At 64.3% G+C, this 22,439-nt stretch overlaps 2 protein-coding genes across 4 annotated transcripts in view; one reads left to right on the forward strand and one right to left on the reverse strand.

Moving 5' to 3' along the window:
- The window catches only part of LSP1 (lymphocyte specific protein 1), a 35,189-nt gene extending 16,309 nt beyond the window's left edge, over positions 1 to 18,880 (forward strand). For 2 of the 3 annotated variants that reach the window (XM_033120126.1, XM_033120127.1), the window contains exons 2-11: positions 8,354 to 8,491; positions 10,478 to 10,621; positions 12,355 to 12,514; positions 12,824 to 12,916; positions 13,153 to 13,196; positions 13,368 to 13,449; positions 14,148 to 14,282; positions 14,572 to 14,649; positions 14,800 to 14,901; positions 18,430 to 18,880. In XM_033120126.1, the coding sequence (XP_032976017.1) occupies positions 8,354 to 8,491; positions 10,478 to 10,621; positions 12,355 to 12,514; positions 12,824 to 12,916; positions 13,153 to 13,196; positions 13,368 to 13,449; positions 14,148 to 14,282; positions 14,572 to 14,649; positions 14,800 to 14,889 (964 nt within the window). In that variant the 3' untranslated portion in view covers positions 14,890 to 14,901; positions 18,430 to 18,880. The remainder of the gene's footprint in view (positions 1 to 8,353; positions 8,492 to 10,477; positions 10,622 to 12,354; positions 12,515 to 12,823; positions 12,917 to 13,152; positions 13,197 to 13,367; positions 13,450 to 14,147; positions 14,283 to 14,571; positions 14,650 to 14,799; positions 14,902 to 18,429) is intronic. The other variant, XM_033120128.1, reaches the window with a different exon arrangement.
- On the reverse strand, positions 14,910 to 20,665 carry PRR33 (proline rich 33). Its single transcript, XM_033120125.1, has 2 exons — positions 20,599 to 20,665; positions 14,910 to 17,372 (listed from the first exon to the last, which is right to left on the reverse strand). The coding sequence occupies exon 2, from the start codon at positions 17,361 to 17,363 to the stop codon at positions 16,002 to 16,004; it is 1,362 nt and encodes a 453-aa protein (XP_032976016.1). The 5' UTR covers positions 17,364 to 17,372; positions 20,599 to 20,665; the 3' UTR covers positions 14,910 to 16,001.
- Positions 20,666 to 22,439: the final 1,774 nt, after the last annotated feature.

Below are 22,439 nucleotides of genomic sequence, written 5' to 3' on the forward strand. Positions count from 1 at the left end.
AACTGGGGCCAGTCCCGTGTCAGAATCCGGGCTTCCTGTTCTGCCATGGCCCTGCACCCCTGGAATGATCGGTGCCGAGGCACTGGGGAGCAAGGTGGCTTCAGAGGAGGGGCTGGAGGCCTGGTGTGGAGGCACCAGCCAGAGGGTCTGGCTGCTCTGGGCACTTGGGGTCGAGGACTCCCTGTGAAGGCGGCACCGGGGCTGATGGACAGGTGGTCGCATGCCAGGCTACTGCGTCTCCCGCCCAGGTGGGCAGCCAGAGACCCGGGGGCTGGGCTGACACGAAGCCATTTCGGCGACGGCTGTGGGTAGAACCCTGCGTGGGGCACTCAGGGGTGTGAGGTGGATCCGGGTTCTGGGCAGGAAGAAAGGGGAGAGGGATGGCAGAAGCCCCAGCCGGTGCCAGCCACCAGTCGCGTGTCATGGAACGTGCCAAGGCCTGGCCTCGTGAGCACTCCGAGAGCTGTGCCAGGCAGTCCCAGCCCGGCTCGCGAGCGACTGGCTCTCCTGGAGGGCCGTCCGGCGCCAAGAGGAGACTGGGCTGGACCTGGAGATGCAGCCGGGCTGCCGGTCAGCTGGGGCGCCGTGTGGTCAGCCCCCTTGTCCAGTCCCTGGGAGGTCGGACCAAGGGATGCAGTGTGTAGGCGGATGACCGACTGAAGCAAAGGATGCTGAGTGCGGAGGGGCGGGGCGCCCGGGGAGGTCTCTGGGGCTGTGTGGCACTTGGCGCAGGCCCTGCAGTGCTGTGGTCAGTGACTCGGAGGAGAACAGGAAGACCTGCAAGCACAGGGCGGCGGGAGGAATGCAAGCACAGGCCAGTCCAGCCACAGTCATGCTGGACCCAAGGGCAGAACGAGCCCAAGGAGGGTGAGGCCTTGACCTCCAACCCGAAGCCCAGACGGGCAGCTGGTCAGAGCAGATGAGAGCTGAGGTGTGGAAGCGGCTGTCCACGGAGCACATCACAAAAGGTAGGATACTCAGCCAGAGGGAGGTGACCAGCCGGTCAGCGGGACGTCAAGCTCGGTTCTGGACCCCACTCTGGGGCAGAGGTGGACGGAGCCGGACCTAGCTTCTGAGGACCCAGGGGAAGCCTGGGCTAGAGGAGTTAGGGGTCCCGGTGCCCATTTTCCAGTCTTGACAGGGTCTTAAGAGCTCAAGGCTCAGCTTTGTGGAGCCAAGTTGTAAAGGGAGACCTGAGAGTGGGCGAAGCTCCTGTCAGGAAGGTTTCGGGGTCACAGACTCCCTGAGGCTAGACCCGCCCGCCTGTGCGTGGGCAGCTGGGTGACAGAGGCTTTGCCGCGGCATCCTTCCATCGGGCTGTCTGGGTGGATGACGGCGGTCCACTGGCCACCTGGATGGCTTTAGGGGCCAGGTGGTGTGACGGGCGGGCTTGGGCTGCGGTTGCCCCCACAGGCTTTCAGACCCTGGTCCCCCCAGGAGCCACGTGGGGCCCGAGACAGCCACCACGTCACAGGTGTGGGGTGAAGGTTGCCGCAGGAACCCAAGGGCCAGGTGTATCATGTGGGCTCGGGGACAGCCTTCCACATCGGAATCCGGGCTGAGGTCGCGCTCCTCCCGCATGGGTGGCTCACTCGGGAGTAGTGGGCAGGCAGTGCTGGGGACCAGCAGAGCGGCCGCAGCTGGGCCATGGAGCGGGGTGTGGGAGCCAGCAACGCCATAGGGAAGACCTCCCTCCCACAGCACTGTCCCCCAGGGGCACTGGCGGGGCACAGTACTGGAACTTGGGTCGTGAGGGCTTTGAATCTGGGGTCCGGGCAGGACGGGGAGAGAACGGAGCTGTGTGAGGGTCCCTGTGCCTCCTTGGCGGATGTGCCCCTCACAATGCCTCCCAGACACACACACATCCGTCTGTGGCCCCTTCCTCTCCACCACCACGTGCCCTTGTCCCTCAGGGCTGGGCCCAGGCACAGGAGCCCCTCTCCTGAGGGGGCCTCCTGCCAGCTACTCCCCTCCCCAAATAAAAACTTGGAATAAGGAGCCTCCTCCGTGGCCCTTGGGCCACACCACGGTGGTGTCCGTGGTGCCAGGGGTGGGTGTTGGAGTCAGAGGAAATCCCACCCAGCTTTGGGCCCCTAGCACCTGGCGGGAGAAGGGAGGACGGGAGGGGGAAAGAGGGAGCCGGCAGGGTTAGACTGAGGTGTGGGGAGGGAAGAATTATGAGGACCGAAAACCTGGGCTGGATAGGAGATGATGGAGGACACTGGGTATTAGCAGGGGGAAGCAGAGAGCCCGGCCCAGGGAGGAATTTGGGGGGACCGTGGCATGTGTGTCTGTGGTGTCCGGCCCCACTTTTCAGAAACTAGTGGCACCATGAGATGAGGGCCAGAGCTTGACCTGAAGAGTCCTCAGTGACCAGAGGCCAAGACCAAGGCCACTTCTCCCTGACCTGCCTTTGGGGCCAGCTGGGAAAGATGTACAGAAGGGGGTTCCTTGGCTTTAGGGGCTCTGGATGGGGCAGGTGGGGGTCCCCCCAAACAAGAATCCCCAAGTGCTGCCCCACTGGGAAGATGAGGGAGTGTCAGGCAGAGAGCCCTAGCAGGGTCCCGCACAGACCGCACTGGGTAGGATATGAGAGGTGCACCTGGGCTGGGAGAAGGGGTGAGGCCCGTGCCGTCCGCGGGTGGGTGGCTCTGGGCGAATGTCACTGTCATGCAAACAGGCCCATGAGCAGGCTGCCCTGGCTTCTTCCCAAGGCAGGGCTCAGAGAGGAGAAGCTGACTGCTGGGGTTGCAGAGCCGTCCTCCTCCTCTGGGGGCTGGGAAGGGACTGCAGTCATGGGCTGGGCAGGGTGCCCCTGCGTCCCCTCGTGGGGCCACCCCAGGATGCCCTGCCTGAGGAGGGGGCACTTAGTGCACATTGCAAGCGGGTCTCTCTCCTGCCAGTTTTGGGCTCTCAGGGGTCTGTACCCCCAGCCTGAGCCCTTTGGGGTGTCATCGCCTCTCTGGTTGTGGGAGAAGCCAGCCTTGCAGGCACATGTCCCCTCCTCCGGGGAGCCTGCCCAGGGCGGGCCCACAAGGGCCAAGAGAAAAGTGGTGTGTGGCGTGGGCAAAGGGCATGGGGAGTGGGAGCTCAACCTGGCCAGGGAGGGTCTCGGTTCTCACCCTGCTGGGGAGGGTCAGTGCTCCTTTTATCGCTGGGGAGTTAGAGGCTAGGCCTGGGGTCTCACAGAGAAGAGGGCTCAGAGAGACCAGAGCCCTGTCCGACCCAGCCCCTGTCCTCCCTGGAGGGGCGGAGCTGTTGCCAGACCTCCCCCAGCCCCTCCTCCTTGGGGTGACTGACAGACACTGGCCGCTGTCTCCTCCACTCAGGCCTCCCTCCCACCCTACGCCCCTGCCCCTTGGGCCTCCGCCTGTGACCCTGAGGCTGGCAGCAGGCTCCCCACCTCATGTCCCCTTCCAATAACCATCCCCTCCACATCCTCCCTGCTCAGAACCTTCTGTAACCCTGGGGCCTCCAGCTTAGCTGCTGCGCCCTGATTCCTCCTGAGACCACAGCTGCCCCAGGCCCCTGGGTCCTGCCTGGGAGTGAGGACCATGGGGGGGAGTCAGAAGGAGCCAGCACAGAGCTGAACGCTGGGCAGAGGTCAGCGCCATCAGCCTCACATGTGGGGACACTGAGGCCCCTGGCAACAGCGTGGCCTGCCAGTCTAGGAGCCTGGTGCTCTGGGCCTCAGCTCTGACGTGCACACGGTGCCCTGTGGGAGGAGAGAGGTCATGCAGGGAGGCAGAAGGGGCCTCAGGCCTGGTACCCCCGGGGCTCTCCCCCGTTAGCCTGCGACCCTCACCTGCAGTCCCTCCCCACTGACCATCTCTGGGGGTCCCCACTTACCCCGCACTCTGCATGCCCAAGCTCCACTTGGTACCTCCCCCATACCTACCCTGTGGAGCTCCCCATCTCTCCCACTCCCCACAGGCACAGGACGAATGCCCTGGGGTTCTGGGGGGACTCTGTCCCTTTGATCACCCCACAGTCCCAGCCTGTCACTTCTTCCTCCGAATGTCCTGCCTCCCCTCCCCTTCACATGCCACCTGGGCCTCTTTGGAATGCCAGTTTCATGGTGCCTGTGCTGGCGTGGACCTGACAGAGCTGCCTCCCCATGTCCCCACAGCCATCCCCCCCTGGCCTGGCCACACGGGGTCTGCGGCCACCCACATTCTCGCCTGTGTGTTTGCCCTCACCCTCTCCCTGGCCCACAAACTCCTGCTCATTTTTCAGACCTAAGTTCAGCGTTTCTTCCTGAGCTCCCCTAAGCAGTGGGGTGCCTGGCGGCGTGTCTGTGTGTCTGCCTGGCCCCTGAGGCTGTGACCACCAGGACAGGGGTTGCCTCTCCCTAGGCCCAGCAAGTCATGGGCACACCCAGAAAGGTGCCCCTAGAGGGAGGGCGGGCTGGACCAGCTCCAGGTTTGTGCGGAGCAGGTCCCTGTAGCTGCAGCCAAGTGCCCGCACCCCTGCCTGGGGCGTCTGGTGCTCTCCGGCCGCCCCACCCACCACCACCTGCTTGCTAGCTGGCTCAGGGTTCTTTGTGCTCCCGGCTCGTCCTCCCCTCTCACAGCTGCACCCCCAGCTGCCCTGGCAAGGACTAGTGACAGCCAGCACCCTGGCAGCACTGTACCCGCAGACCCTCCCCAGGCTGCCTGGGGCAGGACTCTGCATTGCCCAACCGGTGAGAGACACCCCAAGTTGTGGGGTGGGGGTGCTGAACTCTCCCACGCCCCCGAGAGGGCCAGACCTCTGCCCTGGAGGCCTGGTCTGTGACCGAGGTGGTGGGCGCGTGGGCTTCCCTCCATCCCCGGAAGGGAAGCCAGCACTAAGACCTCTCCGTGGGTCATTTCCCTCCACTCTCTGGCCACTGTGGCCACTACAGTCACTTGAGCAGCCAGTACTTTGCAAGTGTCCACCCTGGTGCATGGTGTACGAGGCCCGAGGGAGGCTGGGGACGGGGGTGGAGGACTAGTGCAGCTCCCCAGGCTTCCCGGCCAACTCCTGCCCATGGTGTTCAGGGGACTTGTGGTTAGGAGGGTCCCCTGTGGGCCTAAAGAGAAAGTTCCGGGTGACAGGCCTGGCCTGGCTGTCCTCCCTTTGGCCCCTGCCCCCGCCGAGCCCCAAGCCCTCCCCATGACTCTAAGCTGACATTCAGGAGCCTCAGAGCGGCAAGTGGGGCAGCCCACCTGCTGCCTGCAGGGGGCAAAGTAGAGATGAGAGCAAGGTCTGGAGCCCCTTCTGGAGCCAGCCACGCTGGCAGGGGAAGAGGGAGGGGGCACAGCTGGGAGGGCCAGGCCTGGCCCAGGACGGGCATCCTTGGTCCTCAGCGGGGACTGGGGCTGCAGAGGAAGCAGAGGAGGGGGGCCGGCGTCTTGAGTCAGGAGCCTGGAGGTGATGGACCCCGCCAGCGGGGGTGGGGGCAGCCCCTGAACTCAGGGAGCCCCACTGAGTATGGGGAGTCCCAAGCCTGCCCGGCCTGTTGGGGTCTGGCACGCTCTTGCCCCTGGGTGGGGCAGGGCCCCGCGGTGGAGCCTGACACGGGGGTGTGGAGCCCCACTCCGCGCCCCTCGGGCTGAGCCCTGGGCCTCAAGCCTGGAGCCAGAACAGACACAGGAAATCGCGTAATTGCGTTTGCTTAGGAACAGCAAATCCCTTGCAGCTGCAGCCGGCTGAGCTGGGGCCACAGGCGGCCGGCTGTCGCCAGCGTCCTGACAGCTCTGCTGAGCGTGCCAAGGGGTCTGGGCCTCTGGCCGGGGGCGCCTTTCCCAGGCCAGAGGCCCCCACCCCACCCCAAGAGAGCCACCCCCACCTCAGTTCCCAGAACAGAGCCCAGCTGTGGAGCAGTGAGGGGCTGAGGTCATGGGAGGGGCCAGGAGGGGCCGCATTACTCACATCCTGGGGCAGCAGTGAGAGAAGGGAGGGGGCGGGAGGCAAGGGGCCTAGCTGGCTCCTGTCCTGGGGCTGCTGCTCGGTCAGGGGCTGCTCGCAGGGTGGCTGCTCGCAGCTTGGGGCTTTGGGGAGACACTGGGAGACCCCTACCCTGCACTCCCACTCTGCCCCCACCCCCCGACTCCCTGACCAGCAGGGCTGGGGGCGGGGGGGTGTCCCATGCAGTGGCAAGAGCAGGGGGTGACCCTCAAAGGGGCCTCAGGGAGGATGTTCTCAGAAAATACTTCTTGGCCTCTCCCAGGGCCGTTGCCGGGGCGATGGCCGGGAAAACAGTAAACAGTGTGCTGGGGGGCTGGCCCTGCCTTTGGCCCTCACCTCCGTCCCACGTCTCAGCTGCACGTGCACATCCGTGTGTGTTCATGTGTGTGCATGGTGTGGGGTGTCTGTGCCCACACGTGGAGTGTGGGTCTATGTGCCTACGTGGGCCTGAGCGTGGGGCTCGTGAGAAAGTGTACATGTCTGTGTGTGCAAGGGAGGCCCAGCTGCGTGCTGTGTGTTGGTGTTCTGCTTGGTACAGGAGCCATGCACAGGCCTGCGTGGGGGTTCCTGTGGCCTGGACACAGGACCAGAGGGTGAGCCCAGGGCATTTGCACACGTCTAAACATGAGACACCGTGTGGGCTCTGTGCTGGCTGGTGCAGTGTCCCCAGGGTTTGTTGGAGGGTCTGGGGAGTATTGTCCTGTGTAGGAAAGGCCCCCGGAACCTGAGACCAGGTAGAGGAGGAGCTCAGGCTCAGCCCCAGGCCTCAGGCCCAGGCACACATCCCACGTGGGCTCACACACACCCATGCATCACACATTGGCCCAAACACCCCAACACAAACACGTCTGTAGGCTTGTGCCGCTGAGACATGGAGCGAGGGGAACAAAATGGCTGCCTCACCCCTCCAAGGAACCCTCTCGGGATGCCCCTGGGGCCACCTCAGAAGAGGGGTAGGCACCTTCCTTCCACCCCACAGCGTGGGACCTAGCTCTGCGCGCCCACCCACCGTTTGGAGGGGCTGCTGGTGCACACGGTGGGGAGGGACTCCAAACCCCAGCAGCTCCATGAGCACCCCAAGCTCTACCTCCCACACAGAATGGGGCCCCGCAGCCCCCAGCCGAGGGCTTGGAGTGGGAGGCAGGGCTTCATGTGCCACGTGACGGGACCAGGTGTGGGGATCAAGGGCTCCCGGGGGCCCGTGGGGGCAGGCGTCGGGGGTGGGCAGCCTGGGATGCGGAGGCCTGGGTCCCACAGGCGCGGCGGGGGGAGTGGGCCTGAGCTGAGCCTGTGGGGGGGCCTGGTTTTTGTCTGAGAGGCTCCAAGGAGTCTTAAGAGAGATTAGATCACGAGCTGGCGGCTGAGGCCTCAGGGCGGAGGCCCAGAGATAGCGCTGCGGGGTCATTCAGCGGACACCGGCAGGAAGGGGCTGAGACCCCGGTGTGGGGCAGTGAGCCCTGCAGCAGTGGGGACCCGGGGCGCCCCTCTCGGGCTGTAGGGGGGCTGGGGGAGGAGGCAGGGCCATGCTGGCTGGACACCAAGGGCCAGGGATCTGCTGGACTGGGGCGGGGGCGGCCAGGCTGTGGACCCCCAGTCACAGGCCAACCTTGCGTGGCCCTGAGGGACCCCGAGAAGCTGTGGGTGTTAGCACACCCTGAGGGAGGAGGCTGTCTTGAGCCTGACTCTGCAGTGAGCCTTAGTTTCCCCATCTTAGGAACAGCCTAGAGAGACTCCATGGGGGGCTCTGAGAGGGTGGGGATGGTGCTGGATACGCGGACCCTGCAGGGTCCTCAGATGTGGGGTCAGGCTCAGACTGGAGGCAGCCCCTTCTCTGGGCCTGGGGTCCTCGTGGGGCACCTTATCCCGAGGTACCATATTCGTGGGGAACAGGAAAGAGCACTCCAGCCAGGTTGGTCAGTGTAGGGGTGGCTGCCTGGCTGGATCTGCCCCTGGCCTGACCCCAGCCTGGCCTGGCAGTGCCTGCTTGGCCAAGGCTGCAGCCACTTGACTCAGGTAGGGCCTGTGGCACCAGCTGTCTGGTGGCCACAGCTCTCCGTACCTTCATCAACACCTTCCCAGGTCTTCCGGGGCCTTGCCTGGGGCCAGAGCCTCACTGGCCTGTACCCTGGCTCTGATCAGGTCCAGGGGTGTAGCTGGTCGAGGGTCTTCTCCCATCCTGTACACTGGGGCCCTCTTTCACCAGGAGGCACATGGATATCAGATGCCTACAGAACCTTGGGCCCTCCCCCCAGCCAAGGGCACCTTCACCACCATGTCACATGACCTCTGCCTTAAAGATGGGAAAACTGAGGCCTAGAGAGGGCCGGGCGGTCCAGCCCCTCAGCCCACAGCTCAGCAAGGCCTGTTTGGGTGGGAGAAGGAGGGTCTGGGCCGAGGTGTGACCGTTTCTCTGTGTCCCCAGGCTCGCCACACAGTGGAGTCTGGAGGACGATGAGGAGGCCACCCGGGAGCGACGCCGGCGGGAGAGGGACAGGCAGCTACGGGCCCAGGACGAGGACGGAGGCAACCAGTCTCCAGAGCCTCCAGAGCAGGAGAAGCTGTAAGCCACCACAGCAGGTCACCGGGTCCTGCACCCTGAGAGAGGGGGGCTGTGGTGGTCAGGCCTCACACTGGGGGTCCCAGAGCAATGGAGACTGGAGAGGGGTTGGCCAGGAGTAGGGGCAGGACTGGGGAGTGCTCCTGGGTGAGGGTCGTCACAGCCCCGCGTGTCTGTGGACTGTGCCAGATGCCTGGCCAGAGACACACGCAACCCTTCCAGGCCAGGCTCCAGGCTGCTCAGGCTCTGGCTGCCTCAAGGGGTCCCAGCCTTTGCTTGGACCAACTCTGACCCCAGCTGCGTGGCCCTGGCCCCTGAGCCCCCCGCCCATGCTCCCTGCTGCCGGTGACTCATGGAGGCCATGTCCAACTTGGCAGGCTCCAGCCGGCTCGCTTCCTCCCAGGCCCAGGAGGCCTCCACGGCTGGGCTGGGCTGTTTTTCCAATATTGCCCCCTTCCCGGCCCCGTTTTGTTCCATTTTCTCCGAGTCAGCAGCTCTGGGCGGGGTGGGGTGTTGCAGCGGTCACGGCCCTTCAGACCAGGTCCTTGAAGAAATAGGCAGAGGCTAAGGGGTGGGGGAGCGCCCACCACACCAGGACCAGAGGCCTGAGGTGGAGGACAGGGTGCAGGGGCTTACTTACCCTGCTGCCCAGGAAAGGAGCCTGAAGGCAGGGCCCTGGGAGCTCAGCTGGGAGAGCACAGAGAGACAGGTCACTCACACTCAGGGACATGGGCTGCTGGGAGACACAGCCCAGCTCTCGGGGTCCCTAGACCTACGGGGGAGACACAGCCCAGCTCTCGGGGGGCCCTAGACCGATGGGGGAGACACAGCCCAGCTCTCGGGGGGCCCTAGACCGATGGGGGAGACACAGCCCAGCTCTCGGGGGGCCCTAGACCTATGGGGGAGACACAGCCCAGCTCTCGGGGGACCCTAGACCGATGGGGGAGACACAGCCCAGCTCTCGGGGGGCCCTAGACTGATGGGGGAGACACAGCCCAGCTCTCGGGGGACCCTAGACCGATGGGGGAGACACAGCCCAGCTCTCGGGGGGCCCTAGATCAATGGAGGAGACATGGCCCAGCTCTCGGGGGGCCCTAGACCGATGGGGGAGACACAGCCCAGCTCTCGGGGGGCCCTAGACTGATGGGGGAGACACAGCCCAGCTCTCGGGGGACCCTAGACCGATGGGGGAGACACAGCCCAGCTCTCGGGGGGCCCTAGATCAATGGAGGAGACATGGCCCAGCTCTCGGGGAGGCCCTAGACCGATGGGGGAGACACTGCCCAGCTCTCGGGGGGCCCTAGACCGATGGGGGAGACACAGCCCAGTTCTCGGGGGGCCCTAGACCGATGGGGGAGACACAGCCCAGTTCTCGGGGGGCCCTAGACCGATGGGGGAGACACAGCCCAGCTCTCGGGGGGCCCTAGATCAATGGAGGAGACATGGCCCAGCTCTCGGGGAGGCCCTAGACCGATGGGGGAGACACTGCCCAGCTCTCGGGGGGCCCTAGACCGATGGGGGAGACACAGCCCAGTTCTCGGGGGGCCCTAGACCGATGGGGGAGACACAGCCCAGTTCTCGGGGGGCCCTAGATCAATGGAGGAGACATGGCCCAGCTCTCGGGGGGCCCTAGATCAATGGAGGAGACATGGCCCAGCTCTCGGGGAAGCCCTAGACCTATTGCGGAGACACAGCCCAGGTCTCTGGGGGCCGTAAACTAATGGGGAGACAGCCCAACTCTTGGGGAACCTTAAGCTCATGGGGGAGACACAGCCCTGTTGGTGCGGAGCCCTGCCTTAATGGGGTGAGACACAGCCTTGGTCTCAGAAAGCTCCAGACTATGGAGGGGACACAGGCCTGCCCTCAGGGATCCTCGCGTGTGCTGCCTGTGTGGCACTCAGGGTCTGAGACGGGAGGGGTGAACGGGAGGGGGCCCCTGCCTGGCACGCTGGCCCAGCCCCAGCCCCTGTGCCGTTCCCCCGGCCGCAGCCTGAAGACCACGGAGGCCCCTGAGCTGGACGAGGACGAGGGCTTCAGCGATTGGAGCCAGAAGCCAGAGCAGCAGCCACGGCACAGCAGGGCTGAGGAGCCCCCCGAGGGCGAGAGCACAGAAGGGGACCAGGAGGAGGCCAGGCAAGTGGGGTCGAGCCTGGAGATGGGGCTGCCAGGCGGGGGTTCTCTCCAAGCCTCCCAAACTGGGCCTGAGCAATGGCCGCTGCTCCCCTTCCCAGCCAGCCCCCCTAAAGGCCCCCCGTGGCTGTGAGAGGGGAGAAGGGAGGAAGAGAGCGAGACGGGCGGCCGGCAAGGGGCTGTGGGGGAGGCGGTGAGGAGATCTCATCCCTGGGCTCCCCAGGGCCCTGGGCCCCGTCCAGACCAGCTGCGGCCGGCTTACGTAACGGAGGCTCTGGCCCCCGCCGCCCGCCCCTTCCTCCCTCGGGGCTGGCTGGCCTCCATTCCCACGGAGGGGAGCAGGTATTTCCAGATGTGCGGGCCCGAGAGTCAGCCTGGGGGACAAGCTTTCCAGATGTGCAAACGTGTTTGCCGGTCTGAACAGGGGCGGGCGGGGAGTGGGGGCCAAAGTGCCCCTGGGCCCAGGATGGGGGCTGCTCTTGCAGCCTTGCTCCCACCCAAGTTTTGGGGTCCAAGCTGCTCTCTGCAGTCAAGTGCCCCCATGTACCCAGGGTCCCAGTTCTGCTCAGGAGCTCCAGCTGGGGGACAGGGTCCCCCGCTCCCTTGAATGTCACCAGACCCGTGTTGCTCCCACTCTGGGCCACCTCCGAGCCCCTCCAGGCAGCCTTGAGCTACAGCTAAGAACCCTTCCGTGGCACAGCCATCCAACAAGCCGACTCCCACACCCCACGAGCTATCTGCCTAGATGAGACCCTGGTTCTGGCTTGGCCTTCGGCCCCCCAACCCCTCCAGGCCTCAGTTTCCCCCATCTGCCTCTGGGAGTTGGTGTACACTCTGCATTTCTCAAGTGGGGCTGGGTACGCAGGGTGGCCTGTCCACCGCTGGTGGGCCAGGCCTGCTCCTCCCTCCCCCTCCAGCGGCAGCCTTTCCTCAACAGCAGGGGGCGCTTTGCCTCTTCAGTGGAACCTCCTGCTCTCCTCCCTGTCCCCGCACCCCCACCTGCCTGGCCCTACATCCCGCCACAGCTGAATGGGCCCTCTGTGTGCCTGCCGTTGGCTGGACCCCGGCCCACCCTGGGCGGTGGGTCTGGGTCTTGGTTGGCACAAACACCAAGAGGCCTGAAATCATGGAAAATGCGAGAATTTCCCACCTTCTTCTCCAGGTTCAGTCCCGCTCAAATGCAGAGCTGCCGGCTGCCAGCGGGCTGGCCTCCCTTCCCCTGCAGCCAGCACCGTCGGCCCCTCTCCTCAGGGATGTGGCCCTAGCAGTGACCCCTGCCCTTGCCTGTCCCCCAGCTGACCAGCCCCCAAAGCACTCACAGACCCCACCTGGCCCCCACCTGGCAGCCTTCTCACTGAGGCTCACTCGCCCCACACAGAGCAGGGCAGCCCAGGCTCCAGGGGCTGGCCAGCCCAGGCCACAGGGTGGACAAAGACTAGCAAGACACGAGGCTGCGGCCTGTCCAGAGAGCCTAGAGGCCAAGTCCAGCCTCGGCACGGGGGTGACCTGCCCAGTGGGGCTGGGGCAGTGGGCACTGTTCCCCAAGGGGCCCAGGGAGAGGGGCCGGCTCTTAGTTCTTTGCACTCACTTCCTCAAAGAAGCTGGGGTCTCAGGACACCTTGGTGCTCAGGGAGTCTGACTCTCCCCATGTTACAGATGGGAAACTGAGGCTTAGGAACAGGAAGGGATTCAAACCAAGCAATAGCCCTCAGTCAGATCACCCTCTTCCTCCATAGGCCCATCGGTCACCGGGACGCCGACGAGGTGAACCCAGCCACAGCCTGCCTGGAGGGGTTGCATCTGCAGCCTGGCTCAGAGCCCCAGGAGGGGCCAGAACCAGAGGTGACCGTCCAGGACAGTCTGGCAATAGTGGAGGCTGAGGAGGCAGATGAGCAGGTGACGGTGGCGTCCCTTGGGGTCTGGGCTCGGTCTGTTTCTGCTCCCTGCACGCTCTGTGGACCTCGTGGGACTGGCCCAGAGGGAGCCAGCACCCCACCGGTAGACCATGTAGCCCCCACACTCAGAGTGATCTTACATGGTCAGCCCCTACTGCAGAGAATTCCAGAACCGAAGCATGTCAGGACTGGGAAGGAACTGAGGCCCAAGGAGGGGAGAGTGTTGGCTCCAACAGGTCCCAGGTGGGGCAGGTGGGGTACAAAGGGGGTGGTCATCTAGGTCCCATAACCTCAGATGTTCTCTTCCCAGCACCAGAAATGTCAGCAGCCCAGGACACCCAGCCCTTTGGTCTTGGAGGAGACCACCGAACAGGGCTCACCCCCCCTGAGCCCCAGCACCAAAGTAGGTCAACCCCAAAGCCCGCCACCTTTCCCTCTCTGCCAGCCGAGAAGCAGCTCCACGTCAGCCCCGGAATAGGGAGCAGTCCTGTTCATTCTCTGCCAGTGGCCCCAGCCCCACACTGCCCTCCCTTCCCCTCCCCAGCATCCAGACAGGAGAAACACTGGGGCGGGGGGTGGGGGTGGAGTGTAGGCCTTGCTCTGGCCCCGGAGGCTCACATCTCTGCCCACCCTCCACAGCTCATTGACAGAACCGAGTCCCTGAACCGCTCCATCAAGAAGAGGTACGTCTGACTGTTTTCCAGACGAGGACTCAGGGTTTTCCAAGAGCGGGATAAGAGAGGAACCCAGAGGGTGGAGCTCTGGGAGGCTGAGGGAGCTCTGGCAGAGGCTCAGGGTGGAGTGTAAAAGTGAAGCAAGGAGTCCTGGGGCATGAGCTTTCTCCTACCCTCCAGTAACAGTGTGAAGAAGTCCCAGCCAGCCCTGCCTATCTCCAAGATTGATGAGCGGCTAGAGCAGTACACCCAGGCCATTGAGGTATGCTTGGGACCCTGCTTCTGCTGGGTCTCTCCTCCATTCATGCAGTTATTCCTCATCCAACCAACATCCCTCCATCCAACCAACACCTTTTCGTCCAAACAACACCCTTCCGTCCAACCAACCGCCCTCCATCCAACCAACCCCCCTCCATCAAACCAACACCCCTCCATCCAACCAACACCCCTCCATCCAACCAACACCCCTCCATCCAACCCACACCCTTTTGTCCAAACAACACCCTTCCATCCAACCAACCGCCCTCCATCCAACCAACCGCCCTCTATCCAACCAACCTCCCTCCATCCAACCAACCCCCCTCCATCCAACCAACACCCCTCCATCCAACCAACACCCCTCCATCCAACAACACCCCTCCATCTAACCAACACCCCTCTGTTCATCCCATGCACCCCCAGCCCTATGCCACGTGCAGTATGAGGACAGCCCCCATCTGTCTCATAACCCACCATGTCACTTGTGCTCTACAGAATAAGGGGTGTTTCACAGGTGCATCGAATGGAGGGACGCACATCTTGTCAGCGTGCTTTGCTCCCACCCTGCGTTGGGAAAGCATTCCTGGGGAAATACAGAGATACAGAGGATAATGTCTGTGTGGGAAAAGGGCTCACTGAGCCTCTCTGATGGTCCCAGGTGACTCTCCACTTAAGCAGTCCTGGGCTCTGTCTTCTCCGCAGACTGCTGGCCGGAACCCCAAGCTCGCTCGCCAGCCCTCCATCGAATTGCCCAGCATGGCCGTGGCAAGCACCAAGAGCCGATGGGAGACAGGAGAGGTGCAGGCTCAGTCTTCCTCCAAGGGCCCCTCCTGCAAGGTAGGACCCCTTCCGGGAAAGGCTGGGCTCCTTTGGCGAGATCACCTGGCTGGGCAGAGGGTGGGCAGACGGAGCACTGGGGCCTGTAGGGGAACTGGCCGCGAGCATGGAAAGTCACGTGGAGAAGGCTGGTTCCCTCCTCTCCATTGGGCTCTCATACAGGGAGGCAGGTAGGCAGGCCCTGGGCCCCTGGCCAGGTGAGGCCAGGCAGGAGAGAAAGGCCCAGGCCTTCCAGTGCCCCCTCGTCAGCAGTCTGCATCTGTCACATGTCCCTCCATTTTGTCCCCAGGATATTGTAGCTGGAGACATGAGCAAGAAAAACCTCTGGGAGCAGAAAGGAGGCTCCAAGACTTCGTCCACAATTAAGGTCGCCTAAACGTGGTTGATGCAGGGAGGGTGGGTCCGACAGCTGAGAGCAACGCGGTACCATCCTCGGTACATCTGGGAGGGCTTCCTGGAGGCACGTCTTCTCCCTTCTGCTGTGCTCACCTTTGCTCTTGGTCTCCTTCCCCAACAGAGCACCCCGTCTGGGAAGAGGTACAAATTTGTGGCCACCGGACATGGGAAGTACGAGAAGGTGCTCATGGATGAGGGCTCAGTGCCCTAGGCTGCCCCCTTGGTGAGTTCGGGCAGTGGCCACTTGCTGTGGGTAAAGTGGGCCATTCTGGGAACGTGGCAGCATGGACAAGGCCTGCTTGCCCGTGTCACAGGCTACAAGGGAGCCTGGGAGGGCCAAATGCCCAGCCTCAGAGCTGGCCAGGACCCGGACTGCTCAGTCTCCCAGCCCCTGGGGATTTGCCCCCACCCCATCTGACATCGGACCCTACCCTGTTCCTTTCGAGGCCTCCACCCCACTCAGCCCTTCTCCGAGGGGGGAGCTCAAACTCCCTTGTGGGAAGAGGCCACAACACCCGCACTGGGCTCCGTAGGCAGGTGAGGTGTCCCCCGCCACTGAAGGGCTGACATCGTAGGAAGTCCATGGGATGAAGCCCTGGGAGCTCAGGTCCCGCTGGGGGTCTGAAAGGGGCCCGAACCTGGGTGTCAGCCTCCTGCCCCAATGGGGCTGCTCCAGTTTCCAGCACCGTCCCCCTCATCTGGTGTAGTCAGAAAGGTGACCCACTGCCATGGCGTGACACACTTTATTAGTGGCCTGGGTCCCAGGATCCGTTCACAGCACCCATTACGTCCTGGGGGGGTGGGTCAGCCAGCCCCCTTTCTACGCTGCTTCCCTCCTGAGTCCAGAGACCTCCCCAAGGACCTCCGTGCCCCTCTCCCATCAGCCTCACAGTTCACAGCCCAGAGTGTCCAGAGGCTGAGTCTGGCCTCCCTCCTTCCCTGCCAGGCTTCCCTGGAGACTGGGGCAGACCCTCCACACCGGTCAGTCTGTCCAGCTGTGTGCCTCACAGTAGATGTGGGCGTTTCCCACTGGGCTTCATTCACACTGAAAGCCCCCACGCTCCGCACACAGAAACCGACCCCTCTCTGCCCCCACCTGCTGCCAGCCTTGCCCCACCCCCCTCCCTGTTCCTCCATGCTCCATCCACTGGACCTGTCCCCCCTGACCGCCCAGCCACCCCCAGGTTCCCTTAGCCCCCAGTCGGCCCCTCCCAGGTCCATCTGGTCCTGCGGCCCTCTTCAGTGGCTGCGGCTCCCAACTGGACCTTCAGTCCCCTCTGTCCACTCCATAGTACTGGGCCCTGGGGCCGCCCCGCTGGCCATTCACTGGAGCCTCCACCCGGTCGCGGTCCGGTTGAAGTTCTTGGGCTGGGGGCTCAACTCCAGGACTGAGTGGATGGTCGGGGGAGGCCGGGTGGCCACTTCCTGCAGCTTCCGGGCGTTGAAGTGGGGGCGGCACAGGAAGGGCAGGCGGCTGAGGCCAGCCAGGGGGCGCCCCTCGTCCCTGGGTCCCTCTGAGCTTCCGCGGGACTCGGCCACCGACACACGGTACAGCACCGCGTCCCACAGCCTTGACGCCCGGGAGGCGGGGGGCCGGGGCACCCAGTGGGCAGGGGCTGTCACTTCCTGCTCCGTGAGCTTGGGCTTCTGTTCCGGGCCCAGGAACGGGGGCTCCTCTGCCTCCTGCATCAGCTGCTTCTTGAGGCGCGTCCAGCCACTGATACGAGGCTTGGGCGCGACTTTGGGGATAGGGCAGGGGTGGGGGCCTGCCGGCGGGGTGGAGGCTGAGGCCCCATGGAGGCTGGAGACCTGCTTGGCCTCGGCGGCAGGGACAGCCGTGGGGGTGTCCTGCAGGTGCTCAGCATCAGGGGCTGCAGGCGCTGGCCCGCAAGGTGAGGGCACCGGCGAGCAGTAGGTGGGGACTACAGGTACCACAACCCGGCTGCTGCCCTCTCTGGGCCCCGAGGCCTGGAAGCCGGGGGGCGGCTTGGGCACAGGGGGCACCTCAGGCCGGGGCCTGGCAGCTGGGGCCCTGGTAGGAAGCGGGCGGATGTGGGCAACCGGGATCGAGGGCTGGGTCCCAGGAGGGCAGGGGACTGTGTCTTGGTCGTGGCCACCAGGCCCCCCATCTGGGGCCGTCCGAGGGGGCTCAGGGGTCCCAGCCTGTGGGGACGACACCAGCTGGATGTGCACCTGGCTGACGTGGGTGCCCCCCACTGCGGTGGCCGAGACTTGGGCAAAGCCACTGTGGGGCCAGGGGTCTTCTGGGGCTGGGGCTGTGGGCTGGGGCCCCGGGGCCTGGAAGTGAGCTGCCAGACTCCTGCACTGCGTGAAGCTGAGGGAGAAGGAGGGCTTCTGCACGGGTAATACCACATGCTGGATGACGGGCGTGGGGGGGGCACGGGCCAGGGTGGCCACCACATGCTGGGCCTCGGAGGGGCGTGGGGCCGTGGTCTCCTGGTCGTGGCTGGCCTCGCTCACAGGGGACAGGGAGGTGCGGAAAGCTCCCTGCGGGGCAGAGAGCCCGCCCCCCACCATCTTCTTCCGGGCCTCCTTCCTCAGTAGTCTCTGCAGACGCACGTTGTCCTTCCCAGGCTTGGGCATCAAGGGCGGTGGGGCCCCAGGGGGCCCCTGAGGACAGGGGCCAGCCGGCTCAGGGGGCATCGAGGCAGTGGAGATAAGCATTGCTGCACCCTGGGGTGGGGAGGGACAGCCGTCAGCTGGCAGGGTGGGCACGTGGTCCCCCTGTTGTGCCGAAGGACCCGAGGCCCAGAGGAGTTACTGCCTGGCCAGCACAGCCCTGTTTCCTGAGCACGGGGCACCTGCCAGGTGCATTCCAGACACATCTGTCGGCCGCAGCAACTCTGTGGGGTGGCTATGCCGTCACCCCGGGTTAGAAATGAGCCCACAGAGGCCTGAGTCACTGGTGGGTGATAGACGAGGGCTGGAGCCTGCCTCCAGGTGCCGCCTGTGTGCACCGCCAGTGCCGGGAGGCCCATGGGCCAGCTCCAAGTGGGGGGCACGTGTTGGGCCAGGCACTCACGAGGGCAGGAAGAGCGCCCGTCCGCAAACGCGTGAGGGGGCGCCGGGCCGTCGCCGGCCCGACCACAGGCGCGTCCGCTGTGAGCCAGTGGTGAGGTGGCGGCCAGAGGCTCAGAGAGCTGAGGCTGCATCATCAGAGGTAGATTGGCCTGGATGTGGGAGCAATTTCGCTGAGCTACGCTAAATGGGGTCTTCCCGCAGACCTCCTAGCTGGAGCAATCCCGGCCAAGCCGCCCGCCCTGGTTTCTGGGCGCCACGTGCTTGCAAGGACGTTGACAAATGCTGTCTGGGCCAAGCCAGAGGCCGCTGGTGTGGGGGAGGAGGGAGGCCTGGGCGCCACGGGCTCTGCCAGGTAGGAGGGGTCGGCCTGGGGAGGCGCCAGAGGGGTATGCCCCAGGCTCATTTTGGGCTGCCCACCTCTGGGGGTCCAGGCCCCCAGGAACTCCAGGGCTAGCTCTGGGGGCTGCCAGGCTAGCAGACTAACAGGTGATGGGAAGCATTCCCTCAGCCTTGAGTCCCCAGCAGGGCACAGGGCACCAGAGCTCAGCCTGGGGAAGCTGGCCTCCAAGATGGAGGCGGGTGGCTCCAGGTAGTGGGAGGGGGTGTGTGGGCAGGGCCAGGGTGGCCACCAGAGAGAGGCTGGAGGCTGGGAGAGGCAGGACCGCCCTCCTGGGACTGCGGCCTGAGCCCCCTCCCACCTGTGTTGCAGCTCTCCTGATACAAACTGGCGGCTCCCTCCACACTCCCCATCCAGGCTCCCAGGGGAGAGTCCGGCCACATGCCCACCCCCAGCTCTGCTGAAGAAGCTGCTTCCCGTTGCCCACCTGGCAGCCCACGCCCCTCCAACACCTGCCACTGATGCAACCTCTATCCGTGGAGCCTCCAACCTCTCCCCACTCCTGCTCCCTGACCCCCTGGTCTCTGCCTCTCACAGCCCAGGGAGGAAAGGGACTCTCACTGATGCTTGGCAAAAGGCACTGTCCCCACAGAGGCCAAGAGCTCAGGAGGGAGGCACAGCCTGTGTAGAGACAGGGCACCTTCCGAGGGACCTCCCAGTCAAGAGCCACCAATGCCTGCACTGGATGTTCAGGCCCTGTGCCCTCCCTGCCCCCCGCTTGCAGCCCCCTCCATGTTGTGCAATAAAGCTCATCCTGACCGTGCTCTGGCCCTTCAGTGCTCGCTAACTGGGGGAGTGACACGGGAGCAGGACTGGCTGAGTTGCATCCATCCCTCCCATAGGGCGGTGGGACCCAGGCCTGTGGCTTCTGGATTCAGACACTCTGTCCTGTCCCACGGCTTCTGGGAGCTGAGGTGTGTGGTGGCCTAGTCAGGGCACACATGACTGGCCTGATAGAAACTTTACAGCACCTAAAATAGTGAGCACTCTAGGGACAAGATCTGCCTTGAGGTCATCCCGCATCCCAGCACCCAAGAGGTGCTCAGTGAAGGTTTGGGGGATGGACAGATGGGCAGATGATGGATGGATGATGGATGGATGGATGGATGGATGGATGGATGGATGGATGGATGATGGATGGATGGATGGATGATGGATGGATGGATGGATGGATGGATGGATGGATGGATGGATTGATGATGGATGGATGATGGATGGATGGATGGATGGATGGATGATGGATGATGGATGGATGGATGGATGATGGATGATGGATGGATGGATGATGGATGGATGGATGGATGGATGGATGGATGGATGGATGGATGGATGGATAGGTAGAGGCCAACATCCCAAAAGACAGAGTAAATATGGCAGTTCAGAAGTATTAAAACTCAAAAAAGTCACGGCCACCTTTTCTCACTCTGGCCCAGCTCTGAGGCAGCATCCAGGTGACAGTGCTGTCTCCCTTCTCAAGCTGGATGGGACGTCAGCTGAGGGCAGTGGGTGGAGGCAGTCTTAAGGTCCACAGCTGGGCAATTAGCCAGGACCAGAGTGGACAACCCAAGCTGCAAGAGGCAGGTGGGGTGGATGGTGTCATGGAGGCACCGTAGGCGCTGCCCTGACCGCCCAGCCCCTCTAGGAACCATCCACATCGAGCCCAGCCTCGGGGACAAGGACCCATGCTCTCTCTTCTCTGAGTACCGCTAATGCCCACTGTGCAGTGATCAGGACCTGGGGGCCAGTGCCTGTCCACCACAGAGGACGAGAGGCTCAGAGAGACCACTGCTCAAAGGGTGCCTTGCTAGGGGACTCCCCTCACTATCTTTCCTCTGCCTGGGAGGCCCTTCCCGACAGCCCCTGCTCCCCAGCTCTGGGAACCAGAGTCCCATACACAGGAGATAGAAGAACCGTGACCTACAGATCGCATAGAAGCACCCAGGATGTGTGGGGCAGCAGCTGCGTGGGGCTGGGACAGTGCTGTGTCAGCAGCTTCCACCTGGAGACTGGCAGAGCCGGAGCCCATGAGGCTGGGTGGACTGGAGCTCCAGCTGGCACCAGGCGGGGCCCAGTTCAGCTCAGGGCTCCCAAGAGACGTTCAAGGTCCCTTGGGCCCTACCACCCCCAACCATGCACACTGGGGGGTCAGGCCCCGATCGAGGGATCCCTGCCCTCCTTCACTACTCTGGGGGTCGTTCCGCAAGGACAGCTGGAGCCAAGACGCGTGGAGGATGCCCCTCCCTGTCTCTGCCAGCCTCGCTGACTTTGGAAGCCCACCCCACACTGTCCCCGGGCCCAGGCCCTACACAATCCTTATACTCTTCTTGGGGTTGAGACCACCCCCAGCACACCTGGCTGGGCCACCCCATCCCCTGGCTCCCCCCAGGTCTCCAGTTTCCCTGCGGACCCCAGCCAAGGCCCCTGCCCTGCCCCCTCCTCCCACCCAAGCCGGGCCAGGCCGGTGGATGGGGTGTGGATTACCTGTGCAGGCCCTCGGCAGCCGGTGGCCCCTCCAGCAGTGCCCGCGAGCACTGTCCTGCTGTACAGGGGCCTGGCACCCTGAGGGGAGGCCACCGATACCCAAAATAAAATCTGCCCTGTCCCTCTGACCTCAACGCCCTATCTCAGCCAGCTCATGGCACAGCACCTGCCAGAGACCAAGGCCGCTGAGTGGGTAGCCACTCTCCTCTGCTGGCTGAGCAGGGCCACTGCAGGGGCCGTGGCAGGCCCAGCGGCAGATGCAGTCCCTAAGACCACCCTGGGCCGGGGGCGGGATGCAGCCAGCAGCTCCTGGGCGTGAGGCCTTCGCAGTCTGAGTGGAGTGGGTGCTTCCCAGGGCTGCCCAGGCCAAGCTCCAGCACAGCCTGCAGACGAGGCGAGCTGCTCCCTGATGTGCCGTCCCCATGTGTGTACCTGCATCTGTGTGCTTGGGGGGCAGGATGGGGGGTCCTCAGGTCTCTGTTCGCAGGGCGAGAGGCCCCAGCCTGAGAAGGGACGTCGGCCCCCACCAGGGAGGAGGAGACAGGCAGGGAAGCCCCAGGAGCTGCTCAGGGGCTCCACATTGATCCCACTGGGCAGAAAGTGGGCCCAAGTTGTCCAAGGGTCAGGGCTGTGTGTGGCCGCCACTCCCTCGCCCATCAAAGACCTGGACAGGTGAAGGAGAAGGCATGCGGCCGGAGGAATTCAGACTTCTGACCAGGAGGGCCTGGACGTCCCCAGCAGCCCCGGTCTCAGGGCTTCCGACTGCCAGGCGCTGGGGGATAAGGCTGGAGAAGGTCTCCATCTCCCCCCCACCCCACTCTGTGACCGTGGGCACATCTCTGCCTGTCTAGGGACCCTCTGGCCTTATCTCCAACTTATAGGGATTGAATGAGGTGCCCACGAAAGTCTTCCAAAAGCCTCTGAGAACCCAGACTTGGCGTGGAGTGGTTGGAGCTGGGGCTGGGGTGTGAGTCTCTTGCTAGAGGTCACCCTGAGGCCCCTGATTCTAAGCCTCCAGAGAGCAGGGACCTCGCCAGCATCTTCTGGAACCCCCTGTCCTGGGTGCCAGCCCACCAGCTGTTGCCGTGGATCAGTGATTCCATGGACCTCATCATCCATGATCGGCTAGCCCTCGCCTGTGCCCAGGGGCGTCTGGAAGGAGGTGTCGGGCTGCTCTCAGTTTCCCTAAGCCAAAGGACAGGGCTGTGGGACCTCATGGCCTCACTGGCGAATGTGGGGACCACTAGAGGCTCGAGCGAGATGTCTGCCGGTTGGATGGTGCCACCTGGAGTCCTGAGACAAGAAAAGCCAAGCCCCATGGGCACCGGCCAAGCCCACTGGGAGTGGCACACAGAGCCCGGCCTGTGGGAGAGAGGCCTGCGGGGTCTGGACCCCCTAACGGGGGGTCCAGCTCCAGGCTGACAACAGAGCGGTGGTCCCCGTCTCCAGCTCCTGGGAACATGCCAGCCCCCTGCAGTTGGACTTATTTCTCTTGCCCATGTATTCTGCGTGCACCAATGGTATCCACCCAGGGGACCAGGTCTAGCCGCGAAGTGCGACTCGGACATGATGGGGGCTTGGCCGATGACACAGAGTCCTCCGTTCCACGGAGGTTTCTGGGCCCCAGTCACTTCCTCTGATGGGGGAGGCAGAGTGGGCTGGGGCTGACGTGTGACGTGACCTGGCCCGTGCAGACCCCTTTCCTGGGCAAAGTTCGCTGCCACCGTCACCTCGGACGGAGGAGACAGCTGGGTGAGGAACTTGGGGGCCCCAGATCTGGGGACCCCCACACCAGCCTGCCCCAAGGAGAACCTTTGCTGGGTCCTTGGGGCCACCCAACA

Source organism: Rhinolophus ferrumequinum, chromosome 11 (genome assembly GCF_004115265.2).
Source record: "Rhinolophus ferrumequinum isolate MPI-CBG mRhiFer1 chromosome 11, mRhiFer1_v1.p, whole genome shotgun sequence".
Classification (NCBI taxonomy): domain Eukaryota; kingdom Metazoa; phylum Chordata; class Mammalia; order Chiroptera; family Rhinolophidae; genus Rhinolophus; species Rhinolophus ferrumequinum.

Bases quoted from the DNA above. Each gene is read 5' to 3' on its own strand.
- PRR33 (XM_033120125.1), bottom strand. From the start codon at position 17,363: ATGCTTATCTCCACTGCCTCGATGCCCCCTGAGCCGGCTGGCCCCTGT.